General features: G+C 41.8%; 1 protein-coding gene and 1 long non-coding RNA gene across 7 annotated transcripts in view; one reads left to right on the top strand and one right to left on the bottom strand.

The window, feature by feature from the left end:
* Positions 1 to 6,315: 6,315 nt before the first annotated feature.
* On the bottom strand, positions 6,316 to 7,490 carry LOC110469269 (uncharacterized). Its single transcript, XR_002465220.2, has 3 exons — positions 7,298 to 7,490; positions 6,850 to 6,918; positions 6,316 to 6,371 (listed from the first exon to the last, which is right to left on the bottom strand). It is a non-coding gene; the product is annotated as an uncharacterized LOC110469269 (long non-coding RNA).
* A 1,703-nt stretch (positions 7,491 to 9,193) lies between these two features.
* The window catches only part of MACROD2 (mono-ADP ribosylhydrolase 2), an 855,789-nt gene continuing 838,004 nt past the window's right edge, over positions 9,194 to 26,978 (top strand). For 5 of the 6 annotated variants that reach the window (XM_077781852.1, XM_021527839.3, XM_021527838.3 and 2 more), the window contains exons 1-2: positions 9,194 to 9,430; positions 13,323 to 13,439. In XM_077781852.1, the coding sequence (XP_077637978.1) occupies positions 9,385 to 9,430; positions 13,323 to 13,439 (163 nt within the window). In that variant the 5' untranslated portion in view covers positions 9,194 to 9,384. The remainder of the gene's footprint in view (positions 9,431 to 13,322; positions 13,440 to 26,978) is intronic. The other variant, XM_021527840.3, reaches the window with a different exon arrangement.

Below are 26,978 nucleotides of genomic sequence, written 5' to 3'. Positions count from 1 at the left end.
CACAATGCAAACTCCCCTGTGTTACTGTGCAGTCAGGAAGCAAGACAGCACTGCAGAGCCATGGGGATAAAGTTGCTGGATGGAGCTGGAGGAGGAGAGGAGAGTGGGGAGCACTGGAGTCCTGCCCAGCTCCCTGCAGGAGGGAGCAAAGCGTTTTCCACTCTCTGCTCTCACTGACACGCTTAGTACCTGCTTTTGGATTCACTGTTGCAAAGAACATCCTGTATCCACAATAAATAATTTTCTCACAGTCCAAATAAAAGGAGGGTTTCATGAGGAGTTTGACAGGAACAGAACAGAATTCGTAATACAATTCTTGAGCAACTTGAGGAGGAATATAAACAAAACTGCCTACTATAGGTCAAGAAATACTTGTGGACTAGTAAAAAGATTTGCACTGATTTGGGCACATTGGGAAAAGCTATTAACATACCAGCAACAAAAACTACTGTAACAAGGCAAAAAAATAGTTAATGACGATGAGGACTATAAAAAAAAAAATCAAAGTCACAATTGAAACATCTTGTAAGAATTGTGATGCAAATCTCCTACTTTTCTTGTATATCACTGATGCAGAAACCTCTATTTACAAAGCAATAAATTCAAGTTACGGGGAAGACATTTTAATTAACACCATTCTGGCTCAGTAGTATTATATATAATATAATTAAAAAAAAAACCAAAAACTTATCTCCTTTAAAACCTGAACTCCCAAATTTTGAATGAACTTTTGCCAAGTGATATAATTGCACTAAATAAAATACACTGTTATGACCTAGGTGATTTAAGGTAAAGCAGTTATTTTTATGACATTTCTGTTCTCCCTTCATACCAAACAAATAATTTAGAAAATTTGATTGAGAGGAAACTAGTGAAGTGGATATGGCGTATATTGCATTAAGATGAAAAAAAAAAAGGAAAATGTAGATATGCTTGTGCAATCCTGGAAGGATTGCAAGAAAAGGAGCAGGAGCATGTGCTTCATTTACAGGGGATAAAAATACACTGTGCTACTAATGGAAATATGAGCAATAAAGAAGACAAAATGGTAGGCAAAGCAAACAAAATGAAAGAGGAGACAAAAGAGTAAAGTAAAATTAGAAAGAAAAATTACTTGGAAAGTAACCATGCCATTCCTTCAGCAGACACCCTCCACCCCAGCTCTTCCTTTTGTGTTGGACTCTATAAAGATAGAGTTCGTTGCCTAAAAGCCACATTATCCAGCAGAGTCTGAGGCTACAGCAGGATCTTTTCTTGCAATGCAGTGCAAGAAAGTGCAGAGTGTGGGGATATGCTCACACAGCCCTGTGTATTGTGGTGCACCAGAAAATTGAGTTGAAATTCTTTGAACTATTCCTTTAGAGCTGGGTTCTAGATGAAAATGTAAAAAAGGTGGTGGTAAACTTCAGCAAATCCAGCCAAGGCTGGGACAGGTGGCCTGGAGAGGCTGAGAATCCACTACCCCAGGAGGTGCTCAGCACCAAACCTGTCAAATCTGAGCACCCTGGTGCAACCTTGCTTTGGACTAAGATCTTCTGTGAGCCTTCCAGCCACAGTGCATCCATAATTCCTTCGTTTTGTCCATGCTGGGATTCTGTTTGTATCACACACAGAATCTCACTAATGTTCACTAGCACCTGTACTTTCATAATCAAAATGTGCCTTGGTATTTGCTTCCAGTCTGTGCACCAAAAGGTGTGTAGGAATGGATAGATTTAACAACAAAATCGATCAGAAATTATAAGAATAGCAACATGAATAGAAGATGCCATGAATAGATGGCATCATTTGGAGGGAATAAAGCTAAACCAAATAAAATAACCAAGCGAAAGAGAGAGATGGAAAAGCAGACTTGAAAATTAACTCAGTTATTTCTTGTTATATATTAAATAAACATATATTTTCAATGATATAATTCCATTGATTTTGATGGTGCATATTATCTGTTGAAACAAAAATAGTAAGATGTATAACATCTACGTTATAATATAAATATAAAATAGCCTCAGTTTTTATCAACTGTTTTGTACCAGCTTTACCCTGTATGTAATTTTAAAATTTTGAGTTATTTTTCCAATTCTTACATCATTTATCTGTCTGCTCATTCTTTCAACTCTCAACCACCTCCTAGCTTCTTAGCTTTTTTTTTTTTTTTTTTTTTTTTTTGTTCTCTGTTATAAAAGACAAAACAGAACAAATAGCAGATAGCAGAATAATGACAGTGGATGTCCCCTCTGGTGAGATCTAGATTTCCTCAGAATGTATGACATTCTTTCATTTCAGACACTTGAAAGCTGTCTTAATAATGTAATTTCAGTCTAATTTAACAATTAGCATGTTAGATATCTTTTAAAGGTACTCCCTTCTTTTATTTGTTTTAGCAACCAATTACTTCCCAGCCCAACCAGCCCCAGTTGAGCTCTATAATGGCACAGCATGTTGGAATAAATCACTCGCCTTCTGCCCTTTGCAGTCTTAAAATAAAAATCCAAGTATAGACGTAGATGTGTGCAGTCATGAGGGAAGAACCAAAACAAGAAAAATGCATATTTACCTCTTCTTATGGTCACCTGGCTCGACTGTTTCTAATGCCAGGATGTTGTTTTTCTGGAAAGAAAAGAAGCTCTCATTTAAGGAATTTTATAAGCAGGGAATATTTTTTACTACTACTGCAGATTAACATTATGCTTTCCTCTGCTAGATGTGATCCCATTTAATTATATTCTGTCCTTGCAGAGACACTTGACTCTCTTGATGATAAGAAGGTTGTACACAGCCTGCTGAGGTCAAGTTCCCAGCAGTCAAAGAGTACATCAGTGGTGCTGGTGAAGTCAATGGAATTGCTTTTATGTGCTTTATGTTTGAGCACATGGTCATACCCTGCTTTTTTTTTTTTTTTTTTTTTTTTTAACTCTGTTCTTCTCTATTCAGGTCACATTGACTTTCATCCTGTTTGTGCTTTCAATCTTTATTTTTTACTGAGGACATTGTAGGCTGAACAGGAATTTCACTTTTTCAAGCAGCATAAAAAAAGAGTAATTTCCTACTTAGTTTTCTTCTCTATCAAGTACTTTGTGGAATACATCTTATTCCATTCAGATACATCTTAGTTCATTCAGATACAGAACAATTGAGATTAAAAGTTACTTCTGTTTCCAGCAGCCACTGGCAGAGGCCTGGAAAGGTTTGTGCAACCACCACCATCACACCTACAAACACCTGAACTGTGGCAAACTCCCAGGGAGCCAGTGTGGCATTCCACTCCTCTCTGCATTGATTCATCTCTGAGTTAGGACACTTTCCTCTTTTCCTCTCTGAGCCAGGAATAGTTCCAGGAGCAGAAGACAGTTTGAGTCTGGATCAACTGCTGAATTTTTCAGCTTGTATTTTTATCTCTTCCATATGATGCTGATCCTGGAGAGGAGCCTAAGTTGAACATTCCTGCCTTTTTTCCCTGGGTCTTCTGCTGCACATAAAACATGAAGCCTTTGGAGTTATTGTGGAAACTCTGAAAAGCACTTTCTCTTTTGCCTTTTTCCCTTGCCTCCTTTGCCTCTGGCTGTAATGAAGAGCAGCCCTCACTGCAGAACTCAGCTACAACATGGTAACAACATGCAGTAATTATAACATGCACCAGTCCCACATGGTGTACATAATCACACCCGGTATTTTGGAACTCTAATTAAGTCTTGGGAAAATGCTCCACTCATTTCCATCACCAGACTGAACTGTGTTAAAATAGTACTATATGGGAACAATGTTTTCCAAAATAGTTGATTTAAAATAGGTCTGACCTCAAAGGATCTACAAAATTCTCTTCTCAAAGTTTGTAATGCTGCAACAAATTAAAAATGAGACGTGGATATCAAAATACTAAAAAGTTAGTCTTGTCATAAATGTCAATAATATATATATATTAGATTTCTTGTCATAAATGTCACTTAATAATGTATATATATTAGATTATTTGACTAATTATCTCAATATATTTATGTGTTTAATGTGCTATTTATTTACTATCAAAAGTGACAATATCTAGATACAGCTATAACCTTAGTGGTTAAACTGAAATTTGATTAGTTATGAAACAACAGAATCATGCAATCATATCAAAAGATGCATCAAAAGTACAGAAACAATTATCTTTCTTTGAATAGTTTAGCTATCACTAATAGTTTAGCTATTTTTAGCTAATTATTTGATGGAACAAAAGATAGTTCCCTGACAAAGTGGACAAAAATCAAAAAGCTGTGAGTAATTCGAGTGTATTGCCTTTCATCTTCATCTCCACTCACCCACTTGGACAAATGGGGCTTGTAGTTACTTGTTTCCTCTTTAGCACATTTGCCCAAAGCAACAAACTGAAGAAATTACAGGTAACAGTTTATCAAACGCTTTCAGGCAGTTAACTCCCACTCTTCTGTCACTCAGCATCATTTTATTAACAGAACCTTGACCCAGGTGTGCCATGAGCTTGAAAGTTCAGTAGGTGGGATGCAGCTGTCGCATGAAAGATGGATGATGTGCATTTTGTGTTTTCAGTGCATGTTAGTGTACCTCAGAGTGGACGTGCTAACAAAAGATGGCATCTTACCAGTGATATTGCAGGAGCCTTGGGAAAAGGACTCAGAACACTTCCAGCATGTGATAGGGATGGACAGGAGGAGAGACTTCATAGTTAATGTACAGGGGCTCTAAGTTTGTATTTGAATTTCCAGCAGTGGAAAGGTGCATGGCACAGGGTTTATCAAAATTTGCAGGACCACGTACAGTGCACAGTTTGCTACACAAGCAAGCTTTGAAAAGAATAATGATGGCTGAAATAAATTTTTATTAAATAGAAATAATTTATAAACACATTTTAGATTGTTATATTGCTCTGTTATCAGTGTAATAAATCAATTTTGTTTAATAGCTACAGATATTACATGTTTAAAAAGGTACTTTCATGTACATGATGAAGAAATATTTTCTTAACATGTAAAACTGTCCATAATGTTCTGTTGCTTTCTGCTTTTATGAGGTAGAAATTGAGGAAATAATCTGAATATAGATCTGCATTTTAAATTTTTGTTAGTAAAATTGATATTTAAATTATGAAAATTTAAATTATTTCAGAACTTTAAGACATCTCAATTTCATATTTATCTTTTCTGCTGTATTCAAGGAAAAAATGAACAGTGTGAAAACCAAAGAACTGCTTTCCACTGTAAGCAATGAAAAGAGCTGCTTACTGCCATTTTCATGCAAATTTTCTTCTTGTTAAACTTCACACCTTTTCTCACAAAAGTGCCCAGTTTTGCTGCCCATGGTTCAATGCCCACAAACACAGGCCCTGACCCTATACCATGCTGTGGTTGTGAAGGTGGCACTAATTTGCCCTTCCCTCTTTGACACAGAATTTTTCAAATGTTTTTAAGACTTTCAAGACTTGGAGCAGCCAACTTCCATTCCCATCCTCTCTATTTCTCCAGCAACTGATGTTTTGATCCTTGCTTTAAAATCTGCATCCCAAACCCACTCTCCTGGTGTGCCACGGCTGACCTCCACGGGGCCAGGGCTCACCCAGCAGCCCCAAACTTCCTCCTGCAGGGCCCCAGATCTGCTCAGCTTTGCTCTGCAAGGGCTCAGCCCAGGATTTGCTGTGCCACTGCCTTTATTTTGGTCAGGATGGTTTATTTTGGTCAGGAAATGATGCACGTAGCAGCCTTAATGCTGGTTCAGTGGGATGATCCAGCAGTTTGGATAGAGGCTCTAGCTCTTCTTTGGTACATTTATTCATTTCTATAGCATAGTATTCCCTCTCATATTAATTTACATTTTCTATTATATCTCCAATGGGAACTCTCTAACCAGTCATTACTTTATCCATATGTTAAATGTTCATTTTTGCAGCTATTAGTATTCTATCTAGGCTATATATCTCTTAAATACTAATTTTGGACATTGCTCAGTTTTCCCGTCTTCCTCTGCAGAATGCCACCATTCTGAACTTAGTTCACTAGGCCTTGGATGGACCAAATACACACAAATCATTAGATCAACACCAATTTTCTGTTGCTGCTATTTTCATATTCATTTTTTCAACAGAAGTTTTTTGAGCCCTTCTGAGCATTGCTTTAGCCCTCAATGTATGCCAGCTCACTACAGTGTTCTCAGAAAATAATCTCCCAGTTTGCAGCATGATTGGTTTTCATCCAAGTACTGAAATGCAACTTTTAGGTGAATTTTCCCACCATGTATGATAATGCTGATTGTTTCTCTGCCTTCAGGCCTCCAGAATCAACAAGTGTAAAAAGACAGATCACGCTCGTATCAGTCAGTGGCACAATTTATTGCTTCTTCAGTGGGATCAATTGTATCACCAGCACCTGAAGAAAAAAATGTAAAATACAGTAAGAATTTCCCTACTGGAATTGTAACATTTGGACACTTCTATTTTTAAGCCGAAGACCAGTTTTATTCCTGTCTTTTATCTTGTCTTTAATTTGGTGCTGGTGTAAACATCAGGCTTCATTTTCTTTCTACTTTTACAAATGCTTTAGATATGCCTTTTATATATGCTTTATATACGCACATACTTGCTTTAGATATTTTCCAAAATCATGGCTGTTGTAGCTGCTTTTACAAATGAAACTGCAGAATGCATGCAGATGGCCTCTATAGGATGAGAGCTAAGTTTTCTCTTTCTCCCCTTCTGGTCCAATAAACATTGATTTATAAAATGTGGAACAGATCCCACAGGACACCAGAATATTCAGTAGCCTGGTAAATATTCAGTGATCTAGGATATGCATTCAAATATTTGCTCCACATAATAGACGTAAAAAGAAGAAAATAAAAATTTACCTGTTGGTTTCCCTCTCATTTTTCTTATCAAGATGAGAAGATTGTGCTTGGGCTACCAAGGCACATCACCTGGGCAAAGCAAAGAAATCAGGTAAAGATAGCAATAACCCTTCAATAGGTGGTCTAATATGAATGCTCAAATATGCTCTGTAAAGAGGACTCAGTCTGATTTATTAAAAAGTAAACTGGGTTCTTTCCTGCATCAGCAAGTGGGATAAGATTAATGATTCCACTGTAAGGAACTGTACCAAAATTAATGGTTATAGTAGAGATGCTAACATTTGTGTTTAGCAAATACTATGAGAAAAGAAGTGAAATGTTGCTACTGAAATGTTACTAAGCTGTATTTCACCTTTCTTTGATACACGTAAAGCACAAAAGTGTGTCACAAGAGAAAATCCAGTCCCTGACCAGGGGCTGCACATAAGACATTCTCTGTACGATTTACCTGGAATTCCATTTTCCATATGAGCAGATGTAGACTCTGTGTTTGACTTCAATTGGACACCTCTGTACCCCTGTCAACTGTTCTGTCTTGGTGAGGCTGTGTCAAATAAGCACAGTGAGGCTGTGATGTGTCCTTTGTCACACCAGCCCCTCATCACTCCTGCTCTAAGTCAAGCACCTGCTATGCTCCAGGGCTAAATCCATTCACCTGCATGGGAAGGAACTTTCCCTCCGTGGGGCACAAGTGAAGCTAAGAGAATTTGTAAGTTGTAGGGAAGCTTTTGTTTTTATTTATTTAGTCCACGGAAGTTGGTGCGAAGGAGAAAATTACTCTTGTTACAGAGAAGGCTGAGTGACACAGGGGCCAAGGTGCCTTCCTTGACCCTTGGACCTGGGCAGACCTTGGCCTCTGCTGCAGGCAGAGGTGATTTTCCAATAGGTGGGACTAGGGGCTGGGAGTGTGGTGTAGGGATCCCAGGAGTCACAGAATCTCAGAATCAAATAGGTTGGAAACCACCTTCGAGGTCATCGACTTCAACCTTTGAGTGAAGACCAGATTGTTTAGGAAAAGGCTGGACATGTCAACCACTCCAGGGGTGGTAACTCCACCACCACTCTGGGAAGCCCATTCCAATGTCTAATCACCCTTTCTGTGAAGGAATTCCTCCCAATGTCCAACACGAACCTCCCTGGCCCAGTTAAAGACTATGTCCTCATGCTGGTGTTATGTGTAGTAAACATCATTTGTGCCATTCCTTGTATGAAATATGTAATATTGGATACTTGTCAGATTATGCTCTTTTGTATTAGAAGCCTCCCCAACTCTTGCAGGCGAAACCTGGTGTATGTTGAAACCTGATTTACAAGTAAAAGGATGTGGCCTGGCCAGGAGATGGGCCATGTCTGGAGGGATACCTGAGATGGATATCATGGAAATCCTCAGGAAAATACATGTGCACTTCATCAAGGTATTCAACAACTCTGGACACTGAATTTTTTTTCCTCATCACCAAGAAAGAAAATCTTATTAACCTATGGTCTCTGAATGGAAGAAAAGACTGATTGCTGAAATCTTGGCCTCGGGCTGAATTTTCCCTATAAAAACCTCTTGCGCCAGGATGGAGGTGCGTGAGCATAGGGGAAAACCTCTGCTGAGGTGACTCCTTGTGGCACACCTAGGGTTGATCCCCGGCCTCGGCACTGTTTTTTCCGTGGCTGCCTAGATAGAATTTGACAGCTAATAAAACTATTTTAATTTTTAATTTGTCTGAATAAATTTCCATTTTTAACACTTGGTTACATGGGACCACATGGCTGCAGCCTCCTTTCGGGGAGTTCTAGAGATTGACAAGCCCATCTATGAGCATCCTTTTCTCCAGGCTGACCATCCCCGGCTCCTTCAGCTGCTCCTCACAGCACTTGCGCCCCAGACCCTGAACCATCCTCGGGACGCGCCAGCTCAGCCGCGCTGCCGGAATCCTCACCCGGCAGCTGCAGCCGCTGCCGTCAAGCCGCTCGGGGCAGCTCCCCGCGCCGCGGGAGCTCCGGGGCCGCCCGGCGCCGTCGCCCGGCAACAGCCGCGGCGGCCGGGCACAGCCCGGGCCCGGCGCAACCCGGAAGCAGAGGGGCGGAGGAGGCGGGCGGGGGGCGGTGGCGGGGCGGGACGGGGCTGTCCGCCCGCTCCTTCCCTCCCTCTCGCCCCGCGGGGGCTGCGAGCGCCGCGCCGAGCGCACGCCCGAGCCCCGGCCGCGCCGTGTCCCCGCACAACGCGCTCCCCGCAGATCCGCCGAGCCGGCGCCGCCGCGCTCGGGCTGCTCCCGGTGGGTGCGGGAGGAGGAGGCGGCGGCTGAGCGGCGGCTGCCGGAGCCAACGGGCGGCGCGGAGCGGGGCGGGCGCTGCGGGGGTGCCGGGGCAGAGCGAGGCGTGACCCGGCTGACGGGCACCGTGCGGCGGGCGCGGAGCCGGACCCGGCGGCAGCGGCGGCATCGCTCGGCTCTGGCTCTGGCTCTGGCTCTGGCACGGCGTCTCCTCCACCCCCTCGTGAGCCTGGGGAACCTGCAGCTCAAAGCCGCCGCCAGCCACGCCACCATGTACCCCGGCAACAAGCGGAAAAAGCTGTGGCGGGAGGAGAAAGGTATTCTCGCCCTCCGCGCCGGCCGGGCCCGCTGCTCTCGGCGGGAGGGAGCGAGGGGAGCGCCGGGGTGGTCCCGGTGCTCTCGGAGGGGTGTCGGGCAGCGCTTCCCGCTGAAGGGACGGGGTGGGGAAGGGGCAGCTCCGCGTTCCCCGCGCTTGTGCCGGGCTCTCCTGGCTCAAAGCCCGCACGGCAGCCCGGCCGTGCGGGAGCTCGGCGTGTTTCCCCCGCGCCTCGGCGTGCCCGCCGGCTGTGCAGCCCTGGGGCGGAGGGAAGCGATGAACAACCCCTCTCCGCAGGGCTTCCCGCCCCCAAGTCACCTTGCGGGAGGGTTTCAGGCCGGAAAGTTGGGCACATGCTCTCAAAACGTGCTTTTTCTCCTCTCTGTGCGTTTGTTTTCTGAGAGGAAGCGTGGTTTACTGGGCTCATTGGTGTAATCAGTTCGGATCCTAGTGCCGTTCAGGCGGGGTGAAATGTTTGGGGTATGGGAGTCTCAGAGCACCCCTACGTCCCACCTTTTGAACTATTTATGCATTTTTATTTTTATCCTTTTATGCATTTAAGGACTCCGACCCGTGTATTCTCAGTTTATAAAGCCCCTAAGCCAAACTCCAGAGCATGAAAACTGTGGGCCAAGCATTTGATGCATTGTTTTGTTTGTACTTTATATTGATCCCGGGGAGACCAATATAAAAATAAGAAAAAAAATTCAGAGTGGAAGTACAACATTTACATCTGTGAGGAGGAAAGCTTCTTGCCCGGTGTGTTCCAAATAACGTAGTAATAGATGAGGAGAGGAAGAAATACCTATCAGAGGGTCATATTTTAAGTTCTCTTTTTTTCTTCCATCACCCTTGTGACTCTACGTATGTTTCAAGCTAAGAAGGCAGAAGACCAGTTCAAGGAAGAGGATTCAGGTGCACGTTTCTAAGGAAAAATTGTTAAAACAGAAATGAACTTATTTTTCTGTAGGGTAGTTGCTCCTGTCAAACTCCTCTCAAATGAAGTGAGTCTTTTTCTTTCAAACCATCTTGCAAACCATGTTTCTGTAGTAAAGGTGAGGCAACAAATTTCTACCTGGCAGCTTTCTGTTTTCAATGAAGAAAGTTAAATTGTCTCGAACATTGTTTATGTGTGATCAGTTACAACCTACTTTTTCCTTAATGCTGTATGTTTCACCTTTGAAAAATGAAAGGAGCAGATGGGGAAAAGTTGCTGGTAGGCTCCAGTGGATGTTATTATTACTCTCACTTGTCTCTTTCAGCTCTGTTAATGTCTCAGCTCTGTTATTGTCTATGTGAATTCACAGCTTGGCAGGTGAACTCGAGCCATTAGTAAGGAGGGCAGGGTGGAGGGGCTGGAAACTGGAGCTGCTGACACACTTTTGGTGTCTCAGCATGTTATGAGGATGGTGGTCTCCATCAGCGTGGTGATGTTGCTGAATGCATATCAGTGCTGCTGAAGCTTTTCCATCCAGGAGGCATTTTTGAGTGCTAGCTGGCCATAACTCCCTGTCTTTTTGCCCAGTGAGAACGAAGAGTATTTGCCAGTCTTCTGCTACAATAAGTTTTTCAGCACCATGCTGATGTTGGTCCTGAGTACTCTGAGTGAGGAGGGCAGAAAAAGCTTCTCTCTTCATTGCTGGCATTGCCCTTCAGTTTTTAGCTCTGTAAGACTGCTCTTATCAAGTACCTCGTTTAATAGAGAAGAAAACTACAGAAGCCAAACTTCCTTCCTTCTTACCCAGTCAGTACTTTGGAAATCAAATCTTGTCAGGTCTTTACCTTTTACAAGCCCCCCTGAACTCCTGCAAAGCTGGCTGTGCTCACTGGCTCTGTTCTTCCCATGAAGCCCTGAGTCCAGTTGCTCTCAGCCTTTTATATTCTGAAGCACTTCTTGAAATGAAAAAAGCACTGATTGCTAAATATTGAGTTCAAACCCACTGACAATACGCTCGCTTTTCTTAATTACTTTCTTGGTAATTAAAGGTTGGTCCACGTCCTCTCAGGGGAGATCTTCCATGAGGACAGCTGAAACGGAGTAGGAGCAGGAGTGGAGGTGATTTCAGAGCCTTGGACACAGGACTGGGCTGTCTGCAAACTTCCCAAATTTCTGCCACAGGCAGAAAACTGTGCTTGCAGTGAAGGCTGTTGGGAACATCCTCCGGGAGGTTTGTAAGACTCAGTTTCAGTTCTTGCTGCTGACTCACAAGAGGAAACTTTTGTAAAACCTTCCTACAGAGAAGAACTTGTGTTTTGAAGGCACTCTTCTGCAAAAGGCACCTAGGCTAGCTGTTTGTCAGTCCCTCAAAACTGACATGCTCTCTCAGGTCTGCCCACCTGTAGGACTTCCAGTGTGCATTTCACATCCTTGGAGTTTCGTATGCCTGGAGTTGGGCAGCGGAGGTGGGTACACAGCTGCTGTGCAGAATGGTGATCCTCATTAGTCAGTTCTAATGGCAGGTGTAAATATCCCACTGAGATACCAGGCTGAATAAGGAAAGAGAAATGTTTTTGTCAACCGCAGAAATTGGTAGTTCTTTGTAAAAAATACTAAAATAAACTTATTTTGTTAAGGAAGGCTGTGCTCAAGACTTGCTTTATTAGACTGTGCTGACTGCAGTCTACATAATTAGGAAACTCTATTTTGAAAAAAACACACAAGAACCTCAAACCAGACCCCAGTGATTTTCTTTCTTGGTTTAAGATTTGATCTGAGAAGCAGTTTCCGTGTTCATCCTTTGCTGCTTCAACTTGAGAAATGTTCTTTTTGTTTGGGTAGTCCTTTATGTAAAATGCAAATAATACAGATCTAGTCTTTCCCCACACCCCTAAAAGTTCTTCAGTCATTGAAAAGCATTTATTACTGATTAACATGTCAAGAAAAACTAATGTGGTTAAAGTAGCACAGTGTTACCGTAAAAACAGACGGAGAAATTTGAGTACGGGTGTCCTGATGTTCTCTACTGGTCTTTTTCTTTCCCCCTCTTCTTTTGGTAGGGGAAAAAGCTCTTCATCTTGTGCTGAGCTAATACTAAGCATTGATGAGGTAGGGAGGGAAAAGAGTATGTGACTGCAGAAATGAGCTAAAGTGCTGGGGTTGCTTGCAGTTTTGGGTCATTGTGATGGCTTTTTTTTTTTTTTTTACTGTAAAAGTCCATTTACAGCAGGGTCAGAAGAAGAGTGAAGTTGGCAGTTGCTGTCATACTTGTGTGGTGTTTGAGGCTTTACTTTTCATGAAACATCTGAAAAAAGAGGTGGTGGCATCTCAGAAAACAAAAACAACCGTCCATATGTATTTTGGTGTGGTAACTAGGTGTGTCCTGTTAATATTCCCATGAAAATCTCTAAAGCTAAACTTGCCTTTTTTACCACCCCAGACACCTAGCAATTGAAAAACATTTGCTGTAGCTCTGATCTCTTTTCTCACGTAGTAGCATTTTGTTCATTTCCCACCAGGCTCACTTTTGTGAACTTTTGTGTTTTTTGTTTTTTTTTTTAGTTCTGGTTTACAAATGCAAAACCTGCAGAACAGACTTTCATACCTGAAAACTCCCTATAAAACAACAATTCCCTACTAAAATTGCTGTTCTCTGACACAGGAATTAAAGTGGCAGGAAGAAGCAGCACATAGTGATGTGGGTAGGAAGCCTCTCCCCCCAGAGTGTGGGGAAGAGGTGTTGACTTTGCAGAACTGGGATGGCCAGAAATAGGTGTGTGCACTTGTAGAGATGCACCGTGGTTAGCTCCTGTTGTAACTCACTGCATCACTCGTGCTTGGTCCCCTCAAGTGGCATTTCATTCATCAAGGGCAGTGCACTGGTCACTGTGTCACTCGTATGCAACAATGTATGAAAGCTTGCCAAACTTTTCTTATTTCTCTTTCCCCTAAACAGAGCGTTTGCTGAAGATGACCTTGGAAGAAAGACGCAAAGAGTACTTGGGGGATTATGTTGCATTAAAAACTATTCCAACGTGGATGGAAGACTTAAAAAGTAAGAGTGAAAGTGATGGTAAGTGAAGTGGGGGAGTCTTTGAAATATAGACCACTCTGTTTTCTCAATCTGAAGTTACTTCAAGGAAGGCCAAAACTTAGAACCCATGTTGTTTTGAACAGTGATAGTCTAAAATTGGGACGGGGACAAAAGAAACTCGACAAGATTTCTTAAATTTCTGGACACCTCACTGGTGTCCCAGAACTCTCTTGGTATTCCCAGATGGAGTCACTAACCCTTAAGTGTGTGAAATAGATCTTCTCTGCAGGAATCTTGCTTTCTAGATACTCCAGCAATCAGCTATGCCTAAAATTACTGAGCATGATGATATGGGGGAACCTGGGCAAAACGATGCTGCAGGTGACCCAAAAGCAGAGGCTAAGTGTGCGAGCTGTGTTATTTCCTAAGAATCCAGAAACTGGAGAAGATGGGGCCTCCCTTACCTACATGTCCTGCCTGCTTTCTTGGGCTGAGGAACTGATGTTCCTCTGGCCAGGATTAACTCCAGTTTCCTTAGTGTGTGCACCCTTATCATGGTTGTGATCACCAGCAGAGTTATCTAGATACTTGCAGTGAGAACTAACCAAAAATGTGAATCCTATTTGCTTACAGACTTTTCTACTCTGCAAGTAATTCTGTTACAATGACTTGTTTTCTGTCTAGTTCCCTTTCATTAATGCAAGGGTACAGAGGAATGGGGATGACTTCTGAGCTAGTTTCTTTCTCCTCTTCTTTTTTTTTTTTTTTTTTCTGTATACTGCTATCCTTCTTGGCTGAAGCCCGTGTTTTTTTTAAGAAGTATCTAACTATGAGATCTGAAGTGCTTCCTACCTCTGCAGATATAGGACTAATTTTCTGACCCTTTTGTTATTATTAAAGGGAAATACTGGTCTGGGTGAAGAGGTGTGTAGAGTAACCTCAGGCTGCAGGTGAACATAGTCTTTATGGTGATAGTCCAGGTGAAATGAGGCATGGAGCTGATCAGCTGTTTTTAAACTGGAAGGCTGTAACACTTATTTTAGCACAATCTGAAGGAGCTCGCAGATTTTCAGATGTCCTTGTCAAAAGCAGCTATTACTATTGTCTATCCTAAAAGCGTCTGGAATAATTTCCAAAGTGAAAATATGTCAAGAGATTGCTGAGCTCTTCAGCCCTGCTGAGTAGCTGTATTACATCAGTACCCATAGATCTTTCTCCCATTTGAGTAGGTCATTTATATCTTGCAACATCAGGAAGCCTGTCCATCTAGACAACAAAGGCTGCATAAAAATAAAAAAGAATGCCTGACTTCTTGCAAGGTGATCTTGGAGGCCTGTGGTATGTGGGAATATACAGTATGTCATGTGGTTTAACTGGGAGACTCTTTAGCTATCCCTCCTAGCCCAAAATAGGTTTTTTTTTCCCAGCTACTCTCAGATTCTCTGTAAAGCACTGAAATTCACAGATGTTGCATTACTTGGGCTGCTGTAAGTGACAAGGTGTGGATTTATGTTGTGACTGCTGTAACACTTGACAGGAGCAAAATATCAGTGTCTAATATGTGGGTATTGAATCATGGCAGTGGTGAATTTATTTCCTTGTAGCTGCTCTTGAATTCTTTTTGTTAGTACCCAGTACACTGTAAAAAATGCTGGAAGGCAAAAGTTGTGCTGGAACACAACGCCTCTCTGCTGCATGAAGGTTTTGTTACACTATACATTCAGGAGAAAATATCCATAGTGACTCTTTTTCTTTGATGTATTTGTTGTAAGTAAGCCATGTGTAATAGTGAACTTCTGGAAGGTTGGGCTGCTGAAATGCTTCCGCGTTCCAACTGATTAGGAGAATTAAAAGAAGTATGTGTATTAATGTGATTCTTTGTTTCAAACTTTATTTCTCTTAAATGTTGACCCCATTCTGAAGGTATCAAGTGTGTCTAAAAGCTGTCTTTTTGAGCTTAATTACAGAAAAACTAGAATTTAAATCTTACTGCTGATGAGAACTTTTGTGCTGTTTGATGGGACATACAGAAGGCAACAGGTACAGCCTGAGTGAGATTCTGGAGAGAACAAGTGAAGCCCCAGGTGTGATGGAATTTGGTGAGAGAACAAGTGAAGCCCCAGGTGTGAGGGAATTTGGTGAGAGAACAAGTGAAGCCCCAGGTGTGATGGAATTTGGTGAGAGAACAAGTGAAGCCCCAGGTGTGAGGGAATTTGGTGAGAGAACAAGTGAAGCCCCAGGTGTGAGGGAATTTGGTGAGAGAACAAGTGAAGCCCCAGGTGTGATGGAAATGGTGATGATCTGACGACGCCGTGTTCAAGTTTTGTTATTTCCTTCAAGTGCAAGGTGGCTGCTTGCACTGACAAACAGAAGGGATCTGAAGGGGAGAGGTGGTGAAAATAAAATCTTCTGTGTATTTGTCAAACCAAAACATCACCTGATGGGGAATTTGGAAAAAATTCTTTACAATTCACTCCCGAAAGTGAGTTGGGTGTTGAATTTTATGACAGTAAAAAAAATGACAGATTGATTGGTAAAGCATAGAGTGGCTGTTCAGGAAGAGTGATGAGGAGAAATCAAGAAAACAACCAAGAACAAATCAAGTGAAGCAGGCACAATCAATCAGCTGCTGGAGTAAGAAGCTGTAGAGAAGAGCAGAGCATCTGAGCTGGCAGCCATTCACAAACACACTCAGTACTCAGCTGGAGATTATGGGTGTTCAATACTGTACAAGTTTTTGTACTGGCTATTAGGAAAAATTGAGTGGACAATGTAAAACTTTCACAGTGCCCATTTCTAAATGTGAATGACTCACTGCAAGGTGTTGGGGAGTTCCAGTTAGGCATACATTTTTGTTACATCGAAGTCTAATGGCAGATTATTAAAAAGTCTGCATGTGGAATTATGCAAACTGAAATGACCTAAGAGGTTAATATTGGGAAGGAATCAATCTCACTGCTGGGATACTTCTTTATTGGCAAATTGGAAGATCATACTTTAGTTTGTGGAAGAAAGTTTTTCCCTACCCCTCTTCTACCCTTTGATAGAAGTTGTGTTCAGAACTAAATTCTGAAGAAAACCAGCAAAGCTTGGAAGAAGTTCAGTGTTTTGGTGAGGATGGAAGTCTTTGTAACAGAGCAACATGAGGGATGCACATCTGTGTAAAGGCTCCTGAGGAGTAAAGATACTGAATGGCAGCTGGCAAGGGCTTTCTCTCTTTGCTGGCAGCAAAGCTATTTAAAATATTTGGAAGTTCAAAGAGGCAGTATCTTTTAAAATGCTCTGCTGTGAGTAAAAAAAAAAACAAAAAAAAAAAAAACCCAAAAAACTACATTTTTTGTGGGTCTCCTCATATGGACATGACTAGCCATAAGAAATTAGGTTGGTGTGTGTTGGCATGGAATTTTGTCAATGTTTGTGTTAAGTCTTTGTTTTGGGAAGAGGGTGGCAAAAAGTGGAATGCAGAGACTAAGGTTTGTGCCCACTTTTCTGCACTAAGGGAAGCAATCTGATGTGGGTATAGTAATTTCCAGAAGGGCTATGCTGTCAACACCCCTGATTTTTGGTGTGCTGCTTGCCAGGCTGCACAAGTGGATCTCAGAGATCAAGTGTTTCAGCAGTGGAAGGAAAAGGGACAATTAGTGACAAATGGCTCTCCTTAATGTCAAGAGGGGATGGTAGGAAGGCAAAACTTTTTTCTTGAAGTAGTCCAGTAAATATAAACTTTTTCTGCTTTAAGTATTTATTAAGGAAATGAGGAGTTGTCCACTTTGGAAACAAAGAATGAGCTTGCTGTAGAGGTCTGGATAGTGTGAATATCCTGTAATGTATCATTCTCTCCACTTTTTATCCTTCAGATAGACCAAAAGTACATACATCTCATCTGTTTCCTCATGTACTTTGAAACAGAGTGTCCTCCTGACAACATGTGAATAATGAACTTGTTTTATGAAGTTCTGGAATTTATATCCCTTTGTTTCAATGCTATTTATTACATGCCACTTTCTTAGGCACTCATCTTGTACAGCGACAGGCACAAATGTTGCTCTGTGAATTAAATGCCACCATGTAGACAACTAGAGTGTATTTTGAAGTTAAATACATATATTAACTTTTTGTTGGGTACACACTAATTCCCAAAGATATCTTTATTCTGCAGTGGTGAATTTGAGAGATGACTTCTGAAAACTTTTCTGGAAAGCTTTTTTAAAAATTAGGGTCTTGGTAATTTTGTTGTCATTGAGTTTTGTGTGTCACTGGTAGAAAAACATTTTGTTGTACTAACTGGATAATTCAGAAAATGGAATAATTGATATTGTTTAACTACAGGCAGCTGATAGTCCTGCTGACTCTCACAGCCCCTGGAATTCATTGGTGTGACAGTGATGCCAAGAAAACAGCAAATTTAGGTGGTGGTTTAAAGATCTTTACTAGTGGTAAGAACTGCTTTTCATAGGATGAAGTTAAAATGGAAGGACGTGATAACTAAGTTTATTTTTATTTAAGGTTAAACGACACAAAAGGTCTGCAGTCCTTTTAAACAAGTCTTGAAATATGTTTAGATGTTTTGGCAGTCTCTGAATCTTTTTAATCTGCTATTTTTTAAGAAAATGATATGGCTTAAACTATTCAAATTGATCTGAGGGTTTTACATATAATCATAAGGTTTGGATTTAATAAAACCATTGTTGTACTATCAATGTGTAGCTTTCTAAATATTCACAGTGGGTTGACACAAGATTACAGAGACAAAGCATGTAGATGAGCCAGTCCAAATGCTGCATGGTGAAAAGAAATTGTGTAGTAAGACTGAGCTCTGACTAGCATTTCTTGAGATGGGTAACTAGCACAAGTAACTCTCCAGTATCTCCATGCAGCCTTGCTTGATATGAATATCTGTCCTGCAGGAACCAGGAGCCAAAGTGATTATTATTAGACTTTGGAAAGTGACACCACTACTAAGCTGCAGTGAAATTCAGCCAGATAGCTACAATTAAGAAATGGCATCTCTCTAAACCATTCAATATTATCAGTGATTTATACAGAAAAGGAAATTATGTTCAACTACAACATTGAGATTGTTAGAACAGTTTGACAATCACAAGATCTGTCGGTAAGAGCTGTGTGAAACCTGTGTGTTTCAAGACCATTCCCCCACCAAAGATCCAAGTCCATCAGCTTTCATTGTGATTTTTTTTTTCTTACAATGACTGTAGCAACTGTCTTTATAACAGATTCTTAGCTGAGTGGAAAGGATGAAAATAAATTGAGACAGCTTAGTGTAATTTTTGCTATCTTGCAAAAAAAAAAAAAAAAAAAAGCTTTTGCTACTGAAACTCTTGCTTTGGGGAAGTTCAGAGTGCAGCAGTTTTTCTGCTGAGTACACACAGAAAACAGCAATAACTTGTGTGCCACTGTTCAGGGTCTCCTCTATTACCTGTGGCCCTGAATGTGAATTCCAGCTTCACCTAAACTCATGCTGTATTTGGTTTTGTCCTTACTTTTCATGTATTGGCATATCACTGTTACTCATGCTAAACATCTTATCACAAGGTCTCTTCAAGACTGGTGTGTTTAAGGTTAGAAAGCCATGTCTCCTAGATGCACATGGAGAGCACTGCTTGTTAATTGCTATGTATAATAGCTGGGGAAGCACCATGAAAATACTAACAATTGTGGTTTCTGTGAATTGTGTGAGGATTGTGGTAATTAAGTGTTTTGAATACTTGTGTAATTAACATGCTTTTTGTGGACAGGGCTGAAAACGTGTTTGCTCATTTCTACTCTGTCCATGTTATATGGATATTAAGGAAGCAGCAAAGGAATTAGAGGCGTAAGAAGGGCAAGCCATGTTTGCAGCTTCTTAGTCTGTGCTGAAGGTGTCCAGGAGTCTGTGTGCCCATGGCACAATGTGGAGTAACTTTAAGGCTGAGTTGGTATTTGGCAGTGGCAGATATCCAAGGCTGCCAGGGCAGGAGGGTGTAACCTGAGTCCCGTGTGCTCTGCTTTCCTCGAGCTCTTGGCTGCCCTTTCAGGATGTGTCCTGAACAGACACAAAGCTGCAGAGTGGTACAGATCTGACCATATGATCTGGTGACCCCACACACCCTTCTGGCTCTCCCAATACCTACTTTGCCTATTGATTTCCAAAGATAGACTTGCACAGTACAGAGGTGAGAACAACCCTTTGTCGTGGTTTAATGTAGTTTGGTTTTTAGTTAAGGAAAAAAAAATGATCCATGAGCTATGGAAGTGATTCCCTGTAAGGACCTTGGCAGGTTCCTTCAGACATGACAGAACCAATTAACTGGCTAATTTTAAATATTGACGCCCTGTTAAATCACTTAAGAAAGTCAAATCCTCAATGGGTGGAGAATGAGGAGGTGCCTTAGTCTTGGACTGGGATTCTCCTGTAAGGCTATGGTGAAGATAAAATTGATACACCAGAGTTTTTTTCATGGAATGCTTTGGGGGGATGTAGCATTCTAGCCATCACCGTGAGCAGAAGCACCAGTGTTGAAGCAAGCAGATATTGAAGTAGCTGTGATCTAATGAGGAGCTTGAAGAGAGAGAGAGATGAGAAACCTTGCCCCAGGGATAGAATAAGAAAACCTCGGTTCCTGGAGATAAAAGAAGAGAACTTCTGTTTCTATACTAGAACCCCAATAAGCTGAGATGACCCATGGTGGTAGTTATGGGAAGACTACCAGACCATGGGAGGGTCTTCACAATTGCAGTTTTCTGGGAAGCTGCTGTTTGTGAAAATTGAAACCACGAGAAAGCTGTTTCTTGTGGGAAAGTCTCCATGGCACGGCAGGAGAGACTCTTAAGTTCCTCTAAGTGAACTGAAGTCAGATTATTTTTTAAGTGGTAAACTGTCTGAAAATAACAAATTTGTCTATGTTGTCAGTATGAAAAAAAAAAGTTAAAGGGAGGAGAAGTGGTCTGAATGTTTATTCTGATTTCTTACTATTTCTTTTCTTTTGGTTCTGTTAATGAAATTTTCTTTATTCCCTTTAAAGTTTTGAGCCTTCTTTGCTCTCTTCCTAATCCTTACCTTGCAGCGGAAAATGAGTAAATAATTCCAGTGGATGCACTGGTGTTTGGCTAGTGCTAGAGGCACTACATGAATTGGTGCATTGGCTGGGAAACTCAGATTGGCAAACCTAAACCACTACACTCTTGAGGTGCACGTTTACTTGAGCATAAACTAAGCAATAATCTGTGTGTGTGTGTGTGTTCATTGGTTCCTGGAGGTGAATCATCTCTAGTTAGTGATAACCCTGATGTAAGTAGATAAATCAGTGTGTTTAGTGTAAGGGGTAGAGGGAAACGACAGTAAACAAAAAGCATGAAGATGTATTCAGTTGACCTTGTAATTCTCTGGTGAGTTTCATGTGAATAACCTTTATTGAATGGGTTAGCTGCCAGCGAGATGACGCTTGTTTTACAGTTTGCATTCAAGTGTCTTTGGGAAAAACAAAAAAGTTTCTTGCTTTCAGCAAGTATGAGATGATGATTATTAAAAAGTTCAGGTCTGTTTACATAGATTAAGAACACAAAATCCAGTGTAGCTAATCCTCTCTCTAAGAAAGTAAGTCACTTGTCTTTGATGTAATTAACATGATGACTTCTCTTTAAGCTGCTGCTCTGTGCCTTTTTAATAAGGTAGCTTCCATACAGCATTAAGCTTATACAAGTCCTGGATAGAGTTATTATGTTGTGGCTCTTCTGCATGCAGCTGAGAAAGCTCTCTTATCTGCAGTGTCAGACAGCTCCTTCAGGGGCAAAAGTTAACCATAGGAAAGCATGCTGCCCTCAACAATAAATTGATAAACTGGTGTCCTTATTGAGGCTCAGCAAGCTCTTGATGGGTTTTAGAGAGGGATAGCAGGTGGAGATGCAAAGGGAAGTTAGGTACATCTTTGCCATAAAGAATAGTTTTAATGTTTGATTACTGGTAACATGAATCTTGAGCACATTCATAAGTTTCAAACTTCCGTCCTGTGTAATATGAGAAACAATCCTTTTTCTTTTTTTTTTTGTAGCTACTGAATGTCACTGCACTGAAGTTTTGTAGAGAGGTCCCTAAGGAAGTACTTAGTAAAGTTGGGAAGTCAAGATGATGCAGTGTGCTGTCAGCTGGCAGGCTCGTTCAGGGTGTGAGGGAGGATGACTTTAGCAGCAGTGATGCTTTAAGTTGGGATGTGCTGTTCCTCAGACACTGCTGAGAAAAATTGCAGGTTCCAGCTTGGAATATTTTGGTGGCTGACTTGAGTAAGATAATTTAACATATGCAGGGTAAAAGTCACAGGTTATATATTTTGGCTTCTGTCTTTTCTTCGATTATTATTTTTTTCCATTCTTCTTTTTTATATATAAAAAGTGAGCTTCTTTTGAGTGTGGGGGATTTCAGAATCAAACCCCCAAATTAATCTATATGACACAGGGTAGGCCACCCAACTCTGTGTGTGAGAGGCTTGCAACAAGTTTGAAAATTAACCTCACACTCAAAGGAAGTAATGATAACTGCTTTAACTCCCTTGATGGTGTTGGGGAATCACTCGTGCAGTTTGGGCTCACCAAGCTCTCTGTTTGTATAATGTTAACTAACTTTCATGTGTAGCTATATTTGCTTCATGCACAGTTGAACACTTGATCACACAGGTGTTAAAAACCCAGTCACTGGAAATAACATAAGCCTGGTTTCCCTTTTTTGATTCAGTATTCCCTTTTTTATTCAGATTCCCTTTTTTGATTCATTTCTATGTGCTCAACATGAAAAAATGTCTCTTAAGTCAGCAAGGGTCTGAATAATTGTAGTGTAGAATCATAGGATTGTTAAGGTTGCAGAAGACCTCTATGTTGATTGAGTCCTGCCATTAAATGATAGTAGTTCTCTGTGAAGCGATAAGTGGTTTTCTCCATGTGAGGACATCTAGCTGATGTATATTTGTAAAACAAGTTGAGAGAAAATTTCTCAGCCCTGTAGGAAGTGCTGCTTATTTTTTTAATGCCCAGAAAATGCTCTTCTCTGCTGGAGAGAAGGCTTAACAATACAATAGAAAGATGTTAAATTTGGATTTTGCACACCTTTAAAAACCATTGAAATGATATTGAAAAGTATTTTCTATTCCAATGTACAGTGTGAGGGAGAAGCATAATGTTTGTGCACAGAGATTGTCCTGAGACTTGCAGGCATGTTGACTTGGCATGTTTGCAGAAATGTGTCACAAGGGCCTTCACCAACATTGTCAGTTGTTTTTTTTCAGGATGGGGTGTTATAGAATGCACATGTTGGAAAATGAAGCTTCTCAGCCGTGTGCTGATGTAGCCAATACATTTATTTCTGAGAGTGGAAGTAGTTCTCTGCAAGCACCTTTGCACTAATAGCATCCCTAGGAGTTGGTCATCAAATGTTGTGCTGGAAGACTTCTCTAGGGTTTACCCAAAGGCTCCTGTCCAAAAGATACAGTCTTTTGCACTCTAAGACAGAGTAGGTATGAAGAAAGTGTAAGATATGAAGAAACTGGTTGCACCTCTGTCTTTCTTTAAATAATTTCCCTGTGTTATCTTGCCCTTTGCTCTTTCACAAAGGCTTGTTCATGCAATTATGGGCTTTTATGATGGTCTTCTTGATACGGCTGATTAGACTGTAAAGGTGCTCCAAGTTCTGTGTTTTCTATTTGCTGCACAGGTATGACTTGTAGATGAAGTTCAGCCTGTGCTGGATTTATTCCCATGTGCTCAATGCAACCTTTTCTGTGTAAGGTACTCTACTGCACACCTACCAGTGTATTATGTGTTGTAGTGCTGTTCTTTGGTGGGATTTCCTAATGAATCGACATCCACTGAAAGCAAACCCCAGACTTCATGTAGCTGTCACTGAGAGTATGGGTCAGTCATATTTAAAGAAAAAATAGAGTTCCTTTCTGTTTTTTCCCATCTTTCTGCATTCTCACCAGTGTTCTTAGAGGGGAAGGATTGTAAATGTACTGCAAATAACTAAATCCAGGAGAATAGGTGATGTACACAGACATTCTTATATTGACTTAAAGGCTCTGAGATTTGGTGTGTCTTTCATTTCTAGGTAGGTATGTAAAAGAAGATAGAGCTAGATTTTTCTGCTAACTGCTAGTGGAAGGCCTGGGACCCTGGAAGGGGGTCAGGAACCCTCTGTACAGAGCCCCGAGAGACACTATCTGTGATCTCTGTCCATGGAAAAGAGTTTTCAATCTTACAGGATGAATTACCAGCTCTGAGTGTTTGATATAAGTAATAATTAAGTGTGGCACGGGTGCAAAAGTAAAATTTTAGGATTCTAGATGAGGGGTCCAAAGGGGACAAGATGGAGGAAATTGGGTGTGCCTTGTCCTTTTTCTCCTTCTTCATGCCCTCCATGTTTCACTGTGGTGTTGGCATTTTTCTGTTGGTTCAGGCTGGGGACACACTGTCCAACGTAGGTGACAGATATTGGCACGTTCTTGTAAATGCAGCCCAGGGAGTTTCTGGTATTTAATGTTTGTAACATCCCACTGAGGGCAGAGCCCCACACGCTGCCCTGCAGGACAGAGCTGGGCAGGGCAGCAGAACATGTGAGAGATAAACAGAATAAACAACCTTGGAACCAGCACAGACCAATTACGGCTTCTGCTTTGGCAGCGGGGCTGAAAGACAGAGACTTTCTACAATCTCAGAATCATCAATGCCTCAGATTCTGACACCCTTCCTGTCGCCAGCTGGGGGCTATATACAAGTCACGAAGGAGGATGGGACTGTTGTGGTATGCGTCTCAAGCTGTTTATTTTTTAGCATCAGTCTTATTACATGGTTATGACAATGGGAAGAGGCCAACAGCTCACATTGAGGCAACAGATCAAGAACTTAATGTTACAACTTACTTTAAAAGCTTTTTGACCAATCACACGAAGCAAAAGCATATTGACTGTAGTTCTATCCAATCATTATAAGCACACATACCCTTAGTTAAAACAATGCTTGCTTATTTAGAATACAATACTTGCTTGTAAGCCTCAAGATACAATGCACAGAGCTCCATTATTAAGCTTAGACCTTCCTAATATCTCACCAGATATACTTTTCTGCAACTTAGGGAGTTATTCTACCCAAGTGTTAATATACAGACTATTGTTCTATTTGTCCTTTCTTTCTACTTGTATAATTTTTCTGCTGACAAATCTTATAGCTACTGCTTAGCTCTAATCACCATCCTGCTGTCCCTGAGGCCTGCCTTTTGCAACGTGCCCAAAACCCTCTGATTTTAAGGAATCCCACACCTTCCCTCTGAATTATTATAAATTTGAAAGTAAGGAGCTTTCAGGGAAAGAAGTGGGAAGGACAGATCTTTAGCAGTATGCAGAGGGATCACGAGGCAAGGCCAGCAGCGCCAGCGCAGTCCCAGCCGCGCTGGGCTGCCGGCGCTTTCCCCTTGGGCGCAGTTCCGGGCACGGCCAGCAGGGGCGCTGCTGGCTCCTGGCTGGGCAGGCCGGGGGTGCTGATTCCCCGTGCAAGCTGGAACAGTAGGGATGAACGAAATCATGGAACGGGAAAGGAGATGTGTCAGGAACTCCGCAGCCGGGGTGTCCCAGCGGGCAGGGGCTGTGTGGCTCCAGCGGCAAAAACCCCAGAGCGGGGCTGGGCCGTGGCTGCCTGGCTCCGAACACGGCCAGCAGAGGCTCCCTTGGAGGCTGCAGGGGCTCAGAGATCCCAGGATTTCCCCTGAGGCACCCAGGGAGGTGGTGAAGGGTCCTTGGTTCAGTGAGGTCAGCTGTGTAATGGCCGCTCTTGCAGAGCAGAACTCCCCTCACGGCAGGAGAAGGCAGAAAACAGAACCCTGCACTGGTAGCAAATTTTTCCCACAGTGACTGCAGCCTGTTCCACTTCCAAATGCCAAGAGCACAGGAGAAAGCCAGGAGCTGCCCCCCAGCCCAAATCTTGTGATACCTCTGCCTTTCCCACAGGAGCTCCCAAGTCAAGAGAGAGAGCAGCCAGCTGCACCCCTCCCCTGAGCTTGGCAAATTATTTTGTCTCTCTCAAGTACCCGGTCATTTTTGTCTCCTAGCAACATATGGGCAAAAATTCCCTGAGAGAAAGAAGAAAAGGAAAAAATCCTAAACCCTATGCCTTACCTACCGGCCTTACCTACCATCTTGCAATACTAGAAAACTAAAGTTTGTACTCCCACCTGGTAAGCTGTCACTCTATGTCAGGGAGAAAGATTTTTGAATGACAATACCATGAAATGCTGATGGATTTGCACAAGTTTTGTAGTTTTCTGGTAGTAACATTTTATTTCCAAGCTTTACTTCAAGTACTACAAAAGCCTGTAATACTCAACTAGAGAAGTCGTTGCTCAGCAGTGGTGTAGAGAATTAAAAAAGCAGAACATGTAGAATAAATTGTCTGACAGCTTAATAAGTTAATGAAAGTAATGAATTTGTGGTTCCCCACTATAAACTTATTTAAATCCTCCTTGATGTTGTATGTGCTTACCCATTTAAATGGGTTCTCAGATTTTGGTAAGTAAAACAGGTGCTGCCAAGGACTAAGTACCTGACTGGTCATGAAAAGTAATTTTTTTCCAGACAGTTTATAATGGTCAGTGGGGGAATGCTGCACTGCTGGTGGTATGTTTTGGATGAAGGCTCATAGTTACCCCAGGTGGTACTGGATCAATTTGAACACATCAGGAATAGCTGTATGAATGCATCTCTTGCAGTGAAGGGATCTGCTTTGTCTTGGAAGGAATCTCGTGAAGTGGAATCACCTGTAGGCCTCTAGTTTTGTAGACAAGTATCAACATACTCATGGGGCAATGAACAGTGGTCTATAGCAGTGTCATATGTTTGAGTCTCCAATTTTGAACTTCCATTGTTAATTATGAGCTCTTTGTAGTAGAGGGAGGTTATAAAGTAGGAATTGAGTTTGAGGCAATGCAGGGTAGTTCTTGCCTCCATGTGACCTTGGCTGACCATTTGATGTACTTCAGTACAACTCAGGCTGCTGTTCATTGAGAAGAATCTGTATTGAAATTCTTGGTATCACTTGGAGTGAGGTACTGATAATCAGGCTTGGGCGAGGACTTAGCAAAATACCATATCCAACAGCATTTTTATTCAACTATATCATTACAAAGTCTGGGATACCTCTGATGGTCTTTGTTCTAAACCCAACCAAACAAAGCAGTGATTGAATGGGTTTCTTCACACAGACAAAGCACATCTCCTTCTCAGTCACAGCTGAACCAGTAGCCTTTTCTGTGGACCTTAAATCATGAAATCTCCAGCAAGCATAGCAACCAGAACAGCTGGATGCTGACTCTTCAAGTAAACACACAAATACCCAAGGGTCTCAGCCTACTTATGTCTTTGCTGTCAATGTGCTTGCTGCTGAAGTGAGAAGACTCTGATTTATGAATTGACAATTGCATGTCCCTGCAGCTAAGGGTGCATCACAAAGTAGAATTGGGAATGTATTCCTATTCTTGTTCTCCTTGTTTGTTGTTACTCCTTTCTCAAACTTTGTTATTTGGTACTTTAGCTTTCCATACCAAGTCTT

Source organism: Lonchura striata, chromosome 3, assembly GCF_046129695.1.
Source record: "Lonchura striata isolate bLonStr1 chromosome 3, bLonStr1.mat, whole genome shotgun sequence".
In the NCBI taxonomy this organism is placed as follows: domain Eukaryota; kingdom Metazoa; phylum Chordata; class Aves; order Passeriformes; family Estrildidae; genus Lonchura; species Lonchura striata.
The sequence above is the reverse complement of the archived record's forward strand: the minus strand, read 5'-3'. Positions and strand labels throughout refer to the sequence as shown.